Source organism: Malaclemys terrapin, chromosome 10, assembly GCF_027887155.1.
Source record: "Malaclemys terrapin pileata isolate rMalTer1 chromosome 10, rMalTer1.hap1, whole genome shotgun sequence".
Lineage (NCBI taxonomy): Eukaryota > Metazoa > Chordata > Testudines > Emydidae > Malaclemys > Malaclemys terrapin.
This window is the reverse complement of record NC_071514.1, coordinates 27,308,822-27,326,962: the sequence shown is the minus strand read 5'-3', so window position 1 is coordinate 27,326,962 and position 18,141 is coordinate 27,308,822. Positions and strand designations below refer to the sequence as shown.

Genomic DNA, 18,141 nt, shown 5'->3' with positions numbered 1-18,141 from the left:
GCTTCCAGGTGTTGAGATGGGGGTGGGAGAGAGAGGCCAAGTGATGTCACTGACTCTTTTTATACTTTCTTCTAGCTGCTAGAAAGATCCTTGCTGTGACGCGGGAATCAGGCCCCATTGGGCAAGCAATCTCCACTGCTCTAAGGAGCCTCTGGTATAGTGGATTATTTTCTTGGCCCATTAATGCTGTCTGGGGCCTCCTTTGTTGTAACTGAAAGGCTGGCTGTGGGCATTCCCAACCTCACAACATATTTCAGTAACACATATAGCAATACTTAACTTCACAAACAATGATAGTACATACAATCCAACAGGATATTAAATGTTCAACAGATCAAGACTTGTTAAATGATACCTCACAAGGCATACTTTGTACAAAACATATCATAATCATATGATAGTGATGAATATTGGGGGTCCCTGGGTGTTACTTTAAGGTACAGAGTGTCACCCCTATCCTCTAACACACTGCCTCAAGTAGAAAACATTATAGAACTGAAGAGGCTAGAGTGTTTGCAAAAGTCACAGCACCTTGTGGAACTAAACACTGGTCAGACTTGTTCTACACCCCTTCTGATACTGACACACATTTTCACAATGGCTTCAGTGGCATATTTAGAAATAGTATTGTAAAGACTACTAAATTAAAAATGAGTCTACCCATGAAATTTTGATTGAAGTTTAAATAGAAGTAGATCCAAAGTATTAAAGTAAGGCTATCTGTAGAGGAATAAGAATAAAGTTTGGCACCAGTCCTGAAATTCCAAGAATAATCTTTAGCTCTTCAAACTCCTTATATATACTTGCAGTTGTATAGAAAACTAAGTATGTGGTGATACATACTTATTTTCAAAGCACAATGGATTTAAACCTTGCTGTAACTGAAAAGTTGAATGCAAAATTCTAAGCTCCTGTGTTTTCTGTAGAACTATCACTGATGACGCCCAGTACCGATCAGGCACTCTGCCTCTCACAGTGCAACTAACATAATGAGCCACTAAAGGCTTCCAAAAATTCATTCCTGCCTGATTCAACTATAGTCTATGGATCAAACTTTAGAACAAAAATGGATTTTAATATATTGTATTTTTTTGTGAAATACATTCTCACTCACACATGTGCCTTTTTACTGGCACTATTTTTCATATCCCTTCACCAGTAAAGGAAAGCTCTCTTATTACGGAGTCCAAATGCACAGACCACAGAAAGAGAACAGCTGATACATTGCAAATCTCAACAATAATGTATAATAGATTTTCTTTATGTTTCCAATCTGAAATCTTGAGACCTACCATGTGTAGAAGTACTATATCTTTCTAATAGTGATTTTCCCCTTTCCAAATGATAAAGTTCCCATGTCTAGACATGATATGTGGAGACATAGCAGATCTGAAATCTGTCACTGACCCATGACTGAATGTTGCCCAAGAGACCTCAGACTAATGAAATTCTGTAAGAAGAGAGATTTCTCCAGCTTTTTAAAATTTAAAAATAGCAGAGCTCAGAGGTTTGTAAAGCTTTGTAAATTCCACCCACAGAGGGCAATCCCAATGCAGATGGTTTAATGGGCAAAGATGAAGTTGAGGAGATTTAATGTGCATGATTAATGGAGTTTATCACATGGATGTCACCACCACGTGACAGACTACATATACAGTAGGCCAATATACAAAATGTAAAATTAAAAACATTACATTTTTAAAAATTATTTATAAACGGATACTGCACTTCATTAGTTCCAGTAATGAAAGAAGAAAAAAAAGTTACCATGGCAGCATTCACCCACCTTCACTAACCAGCTCACTGTTGTCCGACTGTTTACAACAGATTATCTTCTCCACCAATTGATTGTAACTACAATTACCAACTGCCTTCACAATGTCAGCAATCTGGAAAAACAAATACCGGGTAATTCATTTATCTTTATGAAGAACAGAAAATCTATTGTTTGTTCCTGTGTGCCTACTGGAATTGTTCATAAGATAAAATACATCAAAAATAAATTGCCCACAAGAGGTTTTAGTTTTAACTATACCACACTAAGGTCAATACATAGTCCTAGTTCAAGAAGCCTTAATCCAAGGATGTTGCACACATTTTGAGGAGAGTGCAAAATTCCATTTTAATTATGGAGCTAGGGTTTAAGTTTAATACTACACACTGCCCTCAATACACAGCAGAATATTCAATTATATCTGGGGGAGATCTGCATAGAGATCAGGGGTAGAACCAGTCTTAAGCAATACCTCAACTTTCAGTTATTTATTATTTTTTCAGTTATGTGTTATTGGCACATTCAGCTTCACTTAGTGCAGAATATGCTGCTTTTTTTAAAAAAAAAGAAAATATATATAATTTTTCCCCTCTTCCTTCCTTATTTCCTTTTTTCTGTATCATGCCTTCATACTTTCCAGAGCCATTGTTGCAGGCAGCCTGCAGACTCAGGCAGATGACACTGCATTAGTTGTATTTGGTACACATCTCGAAGACGCTCTGCAACTATGAGGGTTACAAACTTTATCTTTTAAATGTGAAGATTTTGATTCTGCAAAATGTGTGTCATGTGGGTCACATAAAAAAAAATCAATCAATACATGCCTACTTAAGCCACATTTCTTTGCTGATTTTTAGAATACATTATAATGTGCTGCAAATCACTTACATGCATGTTCCAGAGGATCCCAAAGAAAAGTTAAAAAAATTAGATGGCTTCATCTAGTATTCCTCCTTTTTTTAAAAAAAAAAAATACTCAAACATTTAGCATACAAAAAATAATGCATTCCTATTTTTAGAAAGGCTATTACAAAGTTTTCACCATTTAAAAAAAAAACATGTCTGCCACAGTTGTCTCTGGGTGCTCATATAAATCTTGATCTATACAAAATCAGTTAAGTAACGCCAACTAAACTGAAAATGTAGATGTTAACTGTTACAAAAATATTTTCCATCCTCATTCCCTTAGAGAAATACCTGAGGGAACAGTAAGGAAATTCTGGCTCTGTTAGATCAGCACAGGAAATCATTTCCAGAATTAAGGTTACTCCATTAAGACATCCCCTCCAACAAATCTCAAAATACTCAGCTCTATTAACTATTAGCATTAGCATGTCAGCTGATTTAAGCCATACTGGAAGATCACAGAGTCAGATGCCCAAGTAGCTGGGAAAAAACTTGGTAAATACCACTTAAAATCTAAGTTCTTCAGACCATGGATCACTTCTTCATGTGTTTCTAAATCAGTGGGGCTTCAGTCATAGCTGGTGCCACAAGGGACTAACCTAATAATAAATATTAATATCAGTATGAAAGGCTTGGTTTGCACCTGGAAGCAAATAGGAAACCAGAACAGTTTTGGAACACCAATATGTGCTTCTCCCTTGGCCAAAACTACAACATTCTACAACAACTATTGTTTCTTTTGTTCTTCAATGCTGTCACCCATAGAGTTCACAAAAGGTCTGGACTATAGATGAAGGGTGCACATCAGAGAGAGATGGGTTGCCGTCTATAGTACTAAAATGAGATGAAAACATTTTCTGGCCATGAAAATTGCCAGGTGAAATTAAAAAAAACAAACACCTAGAAAAAAGCCTAGATGATTACAAGACAGAGTCACAAATCATTAGGAACACATCAATCATATAGACAGGCTACTCTAGCCATATAACTCCCCAGCCAAACAGTATCACCTTCCTTTCTTAATTGGATGGCGCCTCAGCCAGCCCATCTTAAACAAAATTATATCACTTATTCTTACTTGGTTTTAATGCTCTCAGTTCTTGAAACCGAAGCTGCTAAAAGCAAGTAGAAATTTCAGGAAGGAGGGAAGTCACATCACATTCACTAACTTCTTAGTGTCCAAATTCTTATATGAGCAATCAAGGTAAGAAATGAATACCACCCCTCGAAAGGGCAAAATAAAACTCAATACCCTAGATCAGCAGTGCTATTTTGCACTATTTTGGACTTAAAATAGACTTGTCTAAAATCTGGAACTTTCTAACATTCAATCATTGCAAAGTTATAGTGCCTTAAAATGACCAGTATGATTCACACCACTCTTCAAAGTGAAATTTTAATCTTTCTGGGTGCAGACTCAAAAGAAAACATGATCAGCTCACTGTGACTCCTGTCTACACAACAAAAGAAACTATAAACTTTAGGTTAAAATTAAACAAGAATCTGAAAATTCTGATGTGCCATATACATCTTTGATGCTCTTCAAACATTCCCCCAGTAAAATGTAAAATAGTTCAGACAGGAAATAGATAACTTATCATATAAGCTATTTTGCTTACCTGAGGATCCACTAACCATCCATGGTACAAAGGGATATCAAGAAGGTCAAACACTATGCATTCAGGTGTGTATTCAAAAACTCGTACACCAGTGAACTTCACGTTCACATCCAGACCTGTCTGTAGCTTATGTAGGATAGCCATTGCATCACTCATATTCTGACAACAGAAAGAAAAATATAGATTAACCAAATGGACGGCACTAGAGAATTTTCTACACTTAGTAGCTACTCTTGTAAGATAATCATTTCATCCAATTCAGTGTTTTATATAAAACTTGCAAAAAGGCACATTAGGTAAACAATGGATTCAATACATTTTCTCATTAGTTACACAAGTATCACAACTTAAGATGCATCTTCAAATAAGAGAAAATATAAATTCACTTACAATTTTGTGTAACAAATAAATAATCTACATGTACTAAATAGCACAATTTAAGTTCATTAAACCTATTTATATATATTGAGGTAGTACGTCAGAGGTCCCAGTCCCATATGAAAGGCACTGTACAAGCAATATAACAAAGACAGCTCCTGCCCTGAAGACTTAAAGTAAACAGTTTATATATTTTTAAATAAGATCAGTTTTCCTACTTTCCATCCCTGACTTCAATTTATTGATTTGAAGGAAGGGAAAGTAGCAATGCACAGAAGAGTCTGGAATAGCATTTGAGGCATAAGTTTGTTATAATGCCCATATCAGCAATGGCTGAAGACTCTGGTTCCATGTTACACAAACAAAGGAGCTGTATTATGGAACTCGAATGGATGAGTGGGACATGCAGAGAGATGCTGCTGACGGTGATAAAAGTTATTAAACAGTGTTAGTAGCCGCAATATGACAGTAACTTTCCCCAATCTTCCAGAGCAGCTCTGCAGATTGCCATTTGCAGTTCCCTCACTCAGTCCTGTCTGACTTCATGCTGCATGTCACTCCTGCCTCCAAAGTTCAAAAAAAAGGTGCTTTGAGTAATTCCTCTTTTCTCTCTTCACACCCAACAGCCCCAAGCCAGATATTTGGGGAAAAGGTGGTTGCATGAATGTCGTCTTTTTCCATGGACAAAGTCCCATACTTCTGGGGATGTTCTTCTGAGTCCTAACCCAGATGTGAGGGCAACACCACTGCTTTCAAATAATGAATGGAGACAAGGGCCAGAAAGATAAAATGAACCAGAACTATAAGGAATGACTTGGAATCATGGAATCATAGAATATTAGGGTTGGAAGGGACCTCAGGAGGTCATCTAGTCCCACCCCCTGCTCAAAGCAGGACCAATCCCCACTAAATCATTCCAGCCAGGGCTTCATCAAGTCTGACCTTAAAAACCTTTAAGAAAGGAGATTCCATCATCTCCCTAAGTAACCCATTCCAGTGCTTCACCACCCTCCTAGTGAAAAAGTTTTTCCTAATACCCAACCTAAACCTCCCCCATTGCAACTTGAGACCATTACTCCTTGTTCTGTCATTGCTACCACTGAGAACAGTCTAGATCCATCCACTTTGGAACCCCCTTTCAGGTAGTTGAAAGCAGCTATCAAATTCCCCCTCATTCTTCTCTTCTGCAGATTAAACAATCCCAGTTCCCTCAGCCTCTCCTCATAAGTCAGGTGCTCCAGCCCTCTAATCATTTTTGTTGCCCTCCATTGGGCTCGTTCCAATTTTTCCACATCCTTCTTGTACTGTGGGGCCCAAAACTGGACACAGTACTCCAGATGAGGCCTTACCAATGCCGAATAGAGGGGAATGATCACATCCCTTGATCTGCTGGCAATGCCCCTATTTATATAGCCCAAAATGCCATTAGCCTTCTTGGCAACAAGAGCACACTGTCGATTCATATCCAGCTTCTCGTCCACTGTAACCCTTAGGTCCTTTTCTGCAGAACTGCTGCCTAGCCACTCGGTCCCTAGCCTGTAGCAGTGCATGGGATTCTTCCGTCCTAAGTGCAGGACTCTGCATTTGTCCTTGTTGAACCTCATCAGATTTCTTTTGGCCCAAGCCTCTAATTTTTGTCTGGGTCCCTCTGTATCCTCTCTCTACCCTCCAGTGTATCTACGACTCTTCCCAGTTTAGTGTCATCTGCAAACTTGCTGAGGGTGCAGTCCACGCCATCCTCCAGATCATTAATGAAGGTATTGAATCAAACCGGCCCCAGGACCAACCCTTGGGGCACTCTGCTTGATACCAGCTGCCAACTAGACATGGAGCCATTGATCACTACCCGTTGATCCTGACGATCTACCCAGCTTTCTATCCACCTTATAGTCCATTCATCCAGCCCACACTTCTTTAACTTGCCGGCAAAAATACTGTGGGAGACCATAACAAAAGCTTTGCTTTGCTAAAGTCAAGGAATAACACGTCCACTGCTTTCCCCTCATCCACAGAGCTAGTTATCTCATCATAGAAGGCAATTAGGTTAGTCAGGCATAACTTGCCCTTGGTGAATCCATGCTGACTGTTCCTGATCACTTTCCTCTCCTCTAAGTGCATCAGAATTGATTCCTTGAGGACCTGCTCCACGATTTTTCTAGGGGCTGAGGTCTTTTAAAATCTCAAATAATTTTGATAAACTGTAATTATTAAAGTAATGTTGGGAAGTGAAAATTGACCACTAATCTAAACGGCAAAAACAGCAGTTGAAAGTGCTTGATATCAACAAGAGACAAGATTAGAGAATTAAACAGTAAGTCAGCCTTACAGAATTCTATTTGTTCACTAACTCAGAATGAGGTTTTAGTTTGTTGTCCCCCAAATTTAGTTAAATAAAAAAAAACTTGGAATGAGGCTTTAGTTGTTAAAATAGATGAATAATATATTAAGATAACCATCACTTCTGTAGAAGGTTCACCCTAGGCACTAAACAAATGAAAAAAAACACTTCATATTAACCTAGTAAATTCCTGCAACATTCCAAACATACCTTTCAAATGCTAGTTGTTTCAGCTGTAGGAAACATGGCATGAAGGTAACTCTTATTAAGGTGACATGTCCTACCTAGTTCTAGAGGAATCTGGCTTTGAACTGAGCTGTGAGCCTTTCACCATGGGAAAAAACAAAAACAAAAAAAACCCACATACAAAGCACACAGAGATTTTTCACTAAGCTTTGATGAGTGCTCATAAGGAAGAATAATAGCTGAAGCTATCTAAGTGAATATCTCCTAGGGAAAGGATATAAAGTAGGGCTGTCAAGCGATTAAAAAAATTACTCGCAATTAATCGTGTGATTAAAAAAATTAATCATGATTAATCATGCTGTTAAACAATAGAATACCATTTATTTTAAATATTTTGTATGTTTACTACATCTTCAAATATATTAATTTCAATTACAACACAAAGTGTACAGTGCTCACTTCATATTTATTACAAATATTTGCACTGTAAAAAAACTAAAATTGTATTTTTCAATTCACCTCATACAAGTACTGTAGTGCAATTTCTATAATGAAAGTTGAACTTACAAATGTAGAATTATGTACAAAAAACTGTATTCAAAAATAAAACAATGAAACTTTAGAGGCTACAAGTCCACTCAATCCTACTTCTTGGTCAGCCAATCACTCGGACAAACAAAGGTTGATTACAATTTGCAGGAGATAATATGCCTGCTTCTTGTTTACAATGTCACCTGAAAGTGAGAACAGATGTTCACATGGCACTGTTGTAGCTGGTGTTGCAAGATATTATGTCCCCATTCCAGAGGACATGCTTCCATGCTGATGATGGGTTCTGCTGAATAACGATCCAAAGCAGTGAGGACTGACGCATGTTCATTTTCATCAGCTGAGTCAGATGCCACTAGCAGAAGGTTGATTTTTTTTTTTCCCCCTCCTCCTCTGGTTTGGGTTCTGCAGTTTCCACTTCAGAGTGTTGCTCTTAAGAATTCTGAAAGCATGCTCCATGCCTCGTCCCTCTCAGATTTTGGACGGCATTTCAGAGTCTTAAACCTTGGGTCAAGTGCTGTAGCTGTTTTTAGAAATCTCTCATCGGTAAGTTCTTCGCATTTTGTGAAATCTGCTGTGAAAGTGTTCTTAAAACGAACATGTGCTGGGTCATCATCCGAGACGGCTATAACATGAAATATATATAGAATGCAGGTAAAACAGAGCAGGAGACATAAATTCTCCCCCCAAGTAGTACAGTCACAAATTTAACGCTTTTTTTTTTTTTAAAACAAGCATCAGCTCTGTTTTGTTTTAGAGTGCAGTTATGCAACCAAAAAAAAAAAATCCGTCTTTGTCAGTTACACTTTCACGATAAAGAGATTGCACTTCAGTACTTGTATGAAGTGAATTGAAAAAATATTATTTCTTTTATCATTTTTACGGGCACTTCTCCTCCCTGACTCCAGCTGCTCTGCTCCGGCAGTGCAGGGTCCGGAGGCAATGGGAGCTACCCGAAGCCGGTAGCGCTGTCTCGGGCAGCTTGGCTCTTAAACAGAGCCAAAGTCTGAGAGGGGAGGAGCAGAGCAGCTGGAGCCGGGGAGGAGAAGTGCCCAGCTGGGGGCGCAGGGTCCGGAGGCATAGGTGATGCCCAAAGCCCGAGTGCTACCGGCTTCATGGTTTGCCGGGCAGCCTCCAGACCCTGCGCCCCCAGCTAGGCGCTTCCCCTCCCGGGCTCCAGCTGCGCTGGGGAAGCGCCGGCCGGGGGCACAGGGTCTGGAGGCTGCCCGGCAAACCGTAAAGCCGGTAGCGCTCGGGCAGCCCTTTTCGTGTGGCTGGGAGGGAGGAGGGGGAGTTAGGGCGGGGACTTTGGGGAAGGGGCGGGGAAAGGGCGCAGTTGGGGCAGGACCGGGGTGCGAAAGGGGCGGGGTTAGGGCCCGTGGAGTGTCCTCTTTTTTTATTTTTTAAATATGGTAACCCTAGGCAAGAGTGTCATTTCCTCCCTACCCACCACACAGTCTCTCTTCCTACTTAAAATCAACTGAACTATTTTTACTCAGACCTCTAGAGGAGGCCAAACCTGGAAAGTTTCATCCCAAAATGTAAAAGTTTGCAAAGTTATAACAGTTGAAAAGGGCTTTTTAAAATGGCAATGCTCACTTTAACCATAGGTATATGCTCCACTTGTATCATATTTGTTTCTACAACCTACGATTAATATCTAGTAGCACTATCTGCATGATGAGTCCATAAAATATTTTTTATGAAACCATAATTACAAAATGTAAATTACAGATTAAAACATGCACTGAAGTAATGCAAGTTTGCTAGCATATATAGGCCAGAAAAGTTGGCCACAAAGTTAGCTTCATCATTAAATCCTTTATCACAGAATTGAATTTAAGCGTGGCTGTGTTGCTGGTCGAAAAGAAAAGCTTATTAGAACACACATCAGCATGATGTTATACAAAAATTCGAACTCAAGTATATGGAATCATTATGGATAACAAAATTAGTTTATGTGTAAAAGAAAACTGTACTAGTTGATATGCGTGGGTAAGATTGTACAAAGTGCTGTAAAGTATTCTATCATATTTAAGAAACAATATGGTAATACAGACACACAAGAAAACCAAGTTTCATCTCAATCTTTAACTCTGGCATTTAGTGACTTGAGAGTTTAAGCAACTAATGACCCATTACATTTTTCTATATAATTATTACTGCTTTGAGGGTAGAAAAGTATTTTATACCTAAACTGATTAATTTCAATGACAATTTTGAGAATCTGATTTAAGTATAATTATATCATGAATTTTTCATTTCTGCTAATTTCTGTTAAACTGGATACCCTCTGTTAAAACAACAACATCATGTAAAATGTACTACAGTATTTGAAACCAAATTATTTCTTCATTATCTAAATGGATTAAGTTTTCAGTTATATAAATTTAAACTAACAGTGTCTAATTTATTTCAAAAAGCACATTAAAAACTCTACTCATGTAGGACTCTTTGCTTTGGAATCTGGCATCAGTGGAGACTGACCCACCATTCATGACTTAAGTTGTATGAAAAGTAACTTCATGAAGCTAGGAACTGAGCCTAAGGCTCCATATCGCTTTTACTGATGTTCAAGCTAGGGCCTTATGCAGGCTATCAATTAAATATATTACTCCTGGGGGAATTCTGCACCAAAAAATTAAACGTTCTGCAAAATTCTGCATGTTTTGACAAAACAACAATATCATCACCCCAGTTTCAAATTATTTTGGTAATTTATTTTAAAATATCTGTCAACAAGTAAGTTTGTAACAATACAGATAACAAATGAGATTCAGGAAATGTTTTTTGAGAAATAGATTCCTTACTAGGCATATTAATACATAACTTGAGTAATAATTCATTTAAAACTACAATACAGAAATGTATTTCCCACACCCCTCAGAAACAGTGCAAAGGCTTGAGGGAGTCGGGGTAATGAAGGAGCTGAGGGAGAGGAAAGTAATTGCTGGGAAGGAGCCTGGGAGTGAAACTGGATGGTTGCTGGGTGTAGTTGGGAGAGGAATGGAACAGGGGTTTTGTTGGGCAGGGGGAGAAATTATTGGGGCAAATTGTCTGGTGGGGTTTTTTGCCTTTCTTGCAGTATCCTGAAAGTCCAGTTTTATGTTAATAAGGAGAAAGGACAGGAATTAAAATGTTGTAAGGTTGTAAGTGGAGTAATTTCATCACAAGCTGTGTTCAGTATTGCCATGAAGTTCAAACTGGCCAGCTCCTAGAGGTAAACAGGAGTAAAATCCATCCCTGTGTCTGTTTCTTTCTCTTGCATGCGCACACTGCAGTAGAATCAAGGTAGTACCCAAATTAAGGTTGTCCGTATCTTCTAACTTTAAAGTGCTTGATTCTACAACCTTAAACAAAATGTTTCCATCAACATATGATTTCTCTCACACACAATTTCTATTTATTTTTTAAAAGCAAGACCAAGTTCTGCTGTGGACAACTGTAGTTGTGAAGTGTTAGGCAACCTTAATATTGGGATGTTACCTCTATAATGTGGTCCACTACAAAAAAAAGTTTGAGAACTCCTGGTTTAAGTTTATAACAGATAGATGAGAGCCCAAATTTTGGGTCCCCAGCTTGTGAGGGATCCTGCCTGAAAGATGCTGTCAAGCAGTTGGGGGAAGACTTATTGGGAGGAGTTGATAGGTTGCTGTAGGAAGACAACAGGCATGTGTAAAATATCATAATGGATTTCCCCTCATCCACTGGCTGCACTGCAAGTAGGTGGGATTTTGAGAGAGACTATTGAGAAACAGAAATTTAAACAATATTTCTTTTTTGGGGGGGGGGTGGGGGGGGCGCACTGTCTGCTCCCAGCTGTAGAAGAGGTAGGAACAGTTGTGGAAGGGCTTTGGCTATATTAAAAATTCGTTGGATTTGGGGGGGGGAGGGGCATTAGCCTCATCTCATTCCTTCAGCTACCTTTGATGTTACAATGTTTCGTACTTACTGAAGTCTAAGGGAGTTGCAGTTCCTCAGGAATTCTCAGAATTAGGCCTTCAGATTTTTCTAATACAATAAACCAAGCCATAAAATGAGGTTACTGTGACAAATAAAATGATAATGTTCTTTACAGCTTTTGTCTTCAATGCTATCAATGACACAGACTGAAAGTTAATTTAAAGAAGAACTACCATTGCGATTAACTCTATGCTAATTATGGATATGTTCTGTAGGTCCATTACAATATAGAATATGCACTGGAAACTCAGTCCAGATTTGAATATAGGTAAACAAAATAGAAGAAATAATATTTCAGCCACGTGTCTGAACAGTGAAGTTTTCTATTATTGTTAAAAGTGAGTATTAAAAGTGGGACAGAAACTCTTGTTCACAAGTTATGTAAGACACTTACAATGCCAATGCCAAATACTTCCCAACAAAATAAGCAACCCTAGTAGTAGGTTCAGTTACATCAATTTCACTTAACTCTTCCTTTGCATTCAATATTTATGCTTTGTTCGAGAGGATACTACTTATTACTCCTCAACTTTTAGATTGCTTTGCTGAGCAAAATGGGACCACTTCTCTTTTAAAGCCTTCACTGTTATTATCAGGCTACTATAGTTGATTGACATCAGAGCACTTTTGTCACTGGGAACTCAATACACTTAAACACTAATTATTTCTAGTATTGGGTAGAGACTATAATAGGGGTAGGCAACCTAGGGCACGAGTGCCGAAAGCGGCACGCGAGCGGATTTTCAGTGGCACTCACACTGCCCGGGTCCTGGCCACCGGTCCGGGGAGCTCTGCATTTTAATTTAATTTTAAATGAAACTTCTTAAACATTTTAAAAACCTTATTTACTTTACATACAACAATAGTTTAGTTATATATTACAGACTTATAGAAAGAGACCTTCTAAAAATGTTAAAATGTATTACTGGCACGCGAAACCTTAAATTAGAGTGAATAAATGAAGACTCGGCACACCACTTCTAAAAGGTTGCCGACCCCTGGACTATAACAAAACCAAGCCATCTCACTTGAGAATTGGATTTCTTTAGCTGGGAGTGGACAAAAGTACACAGGACTAGGAATCAGATGTTTTTAAAGGGAGGGGTGGCCAAACTGTGGCTCACCGCATGTGTCTCTTTCACAGTTAAAGTGCAGCTCCTGGAGCTCCCCCCCCCCCCAATTCTCCCACCTACCAGTCTAGGGGCTCTGCCCAGCGGGGGGGAGGGGAGGGTGTGTCTTGGGGCTTCTGCCTCACAGGAGATGCTTGCCAGGACTTGGGGAACAAGGCTGAAGCCCCATGCCCTGGCTGGCATGCCCCGGCTCTTGAACTTCTGAAGACTGTCATATGCGGCTCGGAGGGTCTGTAAGTTTGGCCATCCCTGTTTTAAAGAAACAATCTTACACTTCCCATTCCTTTAACAGGTGGGGAGGAACTAATCACTCCACACACTTCAGATCATATATCAAAAGAAAGAGTTCCTTGATGCACAGGAAAGAGAAAACCTACTTTGTAAATAGAACGGGAATAAGACAAGTCATCAAGAAAAAGAACAGTTACTTACCTTACAGTAACTGTTGTTCGAGATGTAGTCAGTGTGAATCTCACTATAGATGTGCATGCAACTCATGCACGTGAGATCGGAATCTTTTGAATACCTATGTCCATTGGAGCTGCATGTGCTCTTATGCAAGGGCACACAGGGTGGAGGAGCCACAAATCTCCCTCAATTCAAAGCCCATTTCATCTGCAGACTCTAAAAAGCAAGAATGGAGGGCAGGCTGTGGGATCCACACTGACCACATCATATTGAAGAACCACAGTTATTGTTGGGTAAGTAAAAGACAGACAGTTACCTTTTCTGTAACTGGTGTTCCTCGAGATATGTTGCTCATGTCCACGCAACAATAGGTGTCATGCTCACCACGTGCACCGGTGCCAGAAGTTTTTCCCCTAGCAGTACCCGTAGGGGAGCGCCCCTCGCGACCCCTGGAGTGGCGCCTCTATGGCGCAGTATAAGGGGTGCGGCACGCACTCCCCCCACCCTCAGTTCCTTCTTGCCAGACAACTCCGACAGAGGGGAAGGAGGGCGGGATGTGGAATGGACATGAGCAACACATCTCAAAGAACACCAGTTACGGAAAAGGTAACTGTCTTTTCTTCTTCGAGTGATTGCTCATGTGCATTCCACAACAGGTGATTCCAAGCTATATCTGTTGGAGGTGGGTAGGAATTCACAAATTCTCGGGATGGAGCACAGCCATGCCGAACCCAGCATCCTCCCTGGTTTGGGTGACGATCGCATAATGTGAGATGAACGTGTGAACTGAAGACCATATGGCAGCCCTACAAATGTCCTGAATGGGGACATGGGCTAAAAAGGCAGCCGACGAGGCTTGTGCCCTAGTCGAGTGAGCCCTCACAAATCGGCGGTGGGGGGACTCCTGCCATGTCATAACAGGTACAAATACACGAGGTGATCCAGTTGGAGAGCCGCTGAGTGGAGATCGGCCATCCTCTCCTGTATTCGGCCGATGCGATCAACAACTGCAAGGACTTCCTGAACAGCTTCGTACATTCCAGGTAAAAGGCCAGAGCCCATCTCACATCCAGCATGTGGAGGCGGCGCTCCTCCTTGGATGCATGGGGTTTGGGACAGAGCACCGGCAGGAAGATGTCCTGACCCATGTGGAAAGCAGAGACCACCTTGGGGAGGAATGAAGGACATGGTCGGAGCTGGACCTTATCCTTATGGAACACCGTGTACGGGGGTTTGGAGGTCAGGGCCCTGAGCTCCGAGACCCGTCTAGCTGACGTGATAGCCTTCCTGGTGGCAACCTTCCACGAGAGGTGCGACCAGGAGCATGTAGCTAGTGGCTCAAACAGGGGAACCGTCAACCGGGCCAGCACCAAGTTCAGGTCCCTCTGCGGGACTGGGGGCTGAACATATGGAAAAAGACAATCCAATCCCTTGAGCAATCTGCCAGACATAGCATGGAAGAATACCGTGTGGCCCTGCACTGGTGGGTGGCAGGCTGATATGGCCGCCAAGTGCACCTTGACAGATGAGGGCCCTAAGCCCTGGGCTCTAATGTGAAGGAGGTAGTCTAAAATGAGCTGGATCGGAGCAGCCCCAGGCGAAACACTCCGATCAGCTGCCCACCGGGAAAACCGAGACCACTTCGCCAGGTAGGCCCAACGTATGGAGGGCCATCCGCTTTCCAGGAGGACACGCTGACCCCCTTCCAAGCACGTCCTTTCCTCTAGGCCTAACCATTGAACATCTATGCTGTGAGGTGGCGTGCCGCTAGGCTGGGGTGGAAGTGGAGGCCCTGGTCCTGGGAGAGCAGGTCCGGGTGGGATGGCAATGGCCACGGCGGGGCGACTGCCAGGCTCATGAGAGTCCCATACTAATGTTGCCTGGGCCATGCTGGGGCAATCAGGGGGACCCAGGCCCTGTCAGTTTTTATCTTTTCCAAGACGTTGCCGATCAGCAGGATCAAGGGGAAGGCATAGAGAAGCTGGCCCAACCAGGATAGGAGGAAGGCATTGGAGATGGCGCCCGCGCCCAACCCCTCCCGGAGCAGAAGTGGGGACACCGGCAGTTCTGCCGTGTTGCGAACAGGTCCCCCTGGGGAATGCCCCACTTTTGGAAAATCCTGTGCACCACCTCTGGGTGTAGTGACCACTTGTGCTGAGAGGAGAAGTCTCGGCTCAGGCGATCTGCCCGCGAGTTCCGGGAGCTGGGTAAGTGGTGGACTTGTAGGCAAATATCGTGGGCTATACAGAAGTCCCACAACCTGAGGGCTTCCTGGCAGAGGAGAGGGTCCTGCCTTGCCTGTTGATTTAGAACATAGAGGCCGTGTTGTCCATGAGAACCCTGACCACTGTGCCCTCCAGGTGCGAGCGGAGGGCCACGCATGCCAGATGGACTGCCCTGAGCTCCTTGACATTTATATGCAGGGCAATACCCTGCAGGGACCACAGACCTTGGGTCTGAACATTCCCCACATGAGCTCCCCACCCCAGGTCCAACGTGTCGGACACCAGCTCCACTGATGGGGGCCTGCCCCTGAATGAGACCTCATGGAGCATATTCCCTGGGGAGGAGCAACATTGAAGGGAGGTGATCACCGGTTCAGGCACAGTGAAGACTTTGTCCATACTGGGAGAACACTGGGGCCAACCAGAGCTGGAGGGGACACATCCTGAGTCTGGTGTGGCGAACCACATATGTGTATGCCAACATGTGACCCAGGAGCTGGAGACATGCTCTGGCTGTGGTCATGGGAAACCTAGTGACCGTGCTGATGAGCTTCCTTAGGGTCTCGAACCTGTCCGGCAGGAGGGAGGCCCTAGCCAATGTCACATCCAGGACTGCCCCAATAAACTCTATGTGCTGCACCGGGACGAACGTGGACTTGGTGTCGTTTACCAACAGGCCTAGAGTGCTGCATGTGGACAGGAGGAATGATACATGAACCCGCACCTGCAATCTGGAGCTTCCCTTGACCAGCCAGTCATCGACATGGGGAAGATCTGAACCCCACAAAGTCTGAGGTAGGCTGCTATCACAGACATGCACTTTATGAATACCCTGGGAGCAGTGGACATGTCAAACAGGAGGACCATAAATTGGTAGTGTTCCTGTGAAACGGAGGAAACGTCTGTGCCCCTCGAATATATGAATGTGGAAGTACACATCCTGCAGATTCAGAGCTACGTACCAGTCCCCAGGATCCAGGAAGGGGATGATGGAGGCCAGAAAGACCATGCGAAACTTGAGCTTTACCATGTACTGGTTCAGGCCTCACAGGTCCAGTATGGGCCTGAGCCCTCCTTTGGCCTTCGGGATAAGGAAGCAGCAAGAGTAGAACCCCTTGTATCTGAACTCCACTGGCACCACTTCCACCACTCCTAGGCCAAGGAGCCGCCACACCTCCTGCTTGAGCAGGGCCTCGTGACAGGGGTCCCTCAGGAGGAACAGGGACGGAGGATGGATGGGTGGGATAGAGGTAAACTGTAGGGTGTAGCCCCCAGAGACGGTATTGAGGACCCATTGGTCCAAGTTCGGCCGCGACCACTCCGGGAGAAAAGCACACAATCAGTTGGAGAAGGGAAGCTTTATTGCAGGTGGATCCCTCGTGTGAACTGGTAAGTCGCCCCCGGGCGTCCCGTCAAAACTGACATTTTCCCACCTGTTTGTCCTTGGAAGCCCCAGGTTGGGGCAGACTAGGACTACCTCTGTGGGCGTTTCTTACAGTCCATTGACTTTTTATAAAGGGGGCACATATTTAGAGTGGGTGGCCTGGGTCGGAGCCTGCTGCAGCTTAAACTTGGTCCTGGCCGGGACATAGAGGCCAAGGGTCTTAAGCGTTGTGCGGGAATTTTTCAGGCCGTGCAATTTTATGTCCGTCTATTCCACAAACAGAGCCTTGCCATCGAACGGAAGGTCTTGTAAGGAGTTCTGTGCCTCGCTGGACAGCCCAGATAGCACGAGCCACGATGCCCTCCTCACTGAGGCTGTGGAGGCCTTAGACCTTGCAGCCATATCTGCGGCATCTGACGCTGCCTGAAGGGTCGCCCTTGCAGACGCTGTACCCTCCTCCACCAGAGCCTTGAACTCCTTCTTGTCACACTCTTGGAGAGAGTCCTTGAATTTGGACAGAGCCGCACAAATTGAACTTGTACCTCCCCAGGAGAACTTGGTGGTTCACCACCCTTAACTGGAAACTCAAGGACGAATAAACCTCTCTCCCGAATAGGTCCAGTCTCCTTGAGTCTTTATTTTTCCGAGTAGGGGCTGGTTGGCCCTGCCTCTCCCTGTGGTTGACCAATTCGACCACCAGGGAGTTGGGGGCAAGGTGGGTGTACAGGTATTCATGCCCCTTGGTGGGCATGAAGTATTTCCGTTCCGCTCTCTTAGAGATTGGGGGCAAGGAAGCCAGGGTTTGTCACAAGGCCTTCGAAATCTTTGCCACCCCTTCATGGAGAGGGAGGGCCACCCTGCCCAGTGCCCAGGAGGACGTTGAAGAAAGAGTCCGAGGGTTCCTCCACCTCCTTGTCTTGAAGCCACCCTTTTCAACAATCCCTGGTGGGCCTTAGAGTCCTTCTGCAGAATAGGTGGAGGAGGGGCTATAATCGCCTCATCAGGGGAGGATGAGGATGGGGGTGCAGTACTCTGTGTACCCACTGGTGCTGGAGGTCCCACTACTTGGTCGCCCTCTGGGTGATGAACACCCCACCGTCTCCTTCCTGGGAAGCTGAGATAGGGAGACCGACGGTCTCTCCGAGACTCCGGCCACCGAGCAAGCCACCACCAGGGGCTGCATCAAGGGCCACAGAGCCCATTGGTACCATGGTGCTGGCCAAGGAGCCTGATGCCATTGCACCTGCTGTGTCACCGGTGGAGCAGGCTGTTAAGCCTGAC

The 18,141-nt window shown here is 43.4% G+C and overlaps 1 protein-coding gene across 1 annotated transcript in view; it reads right to left on the bottom strand.

Moving 5' to 3' along the window:
- Positions 1-18,141, bottom strand: part of MINDY2 (MINDY lysine 48 deubiquitinase 2) — a 119,230-nt gene that overhangs the window by 63,396 nt on the left and 37,693 nt on the right. The window contains exons 4-5 of the mRNA XM_054041541.1: positions 4,300-4,458; positions 1,787-1,889 (exon numbers count right to left, since the gene is read on the bottom strand). Coding sequence (XP_053897516.1) covers positions 1,787-1,889; positions 4,300-4,458 — 262 coding nt within the window. The remainder of the gene's footprint in view (positions 1-1,786; positions 1,890-4,299; positions 4,459-18,141) is intronic.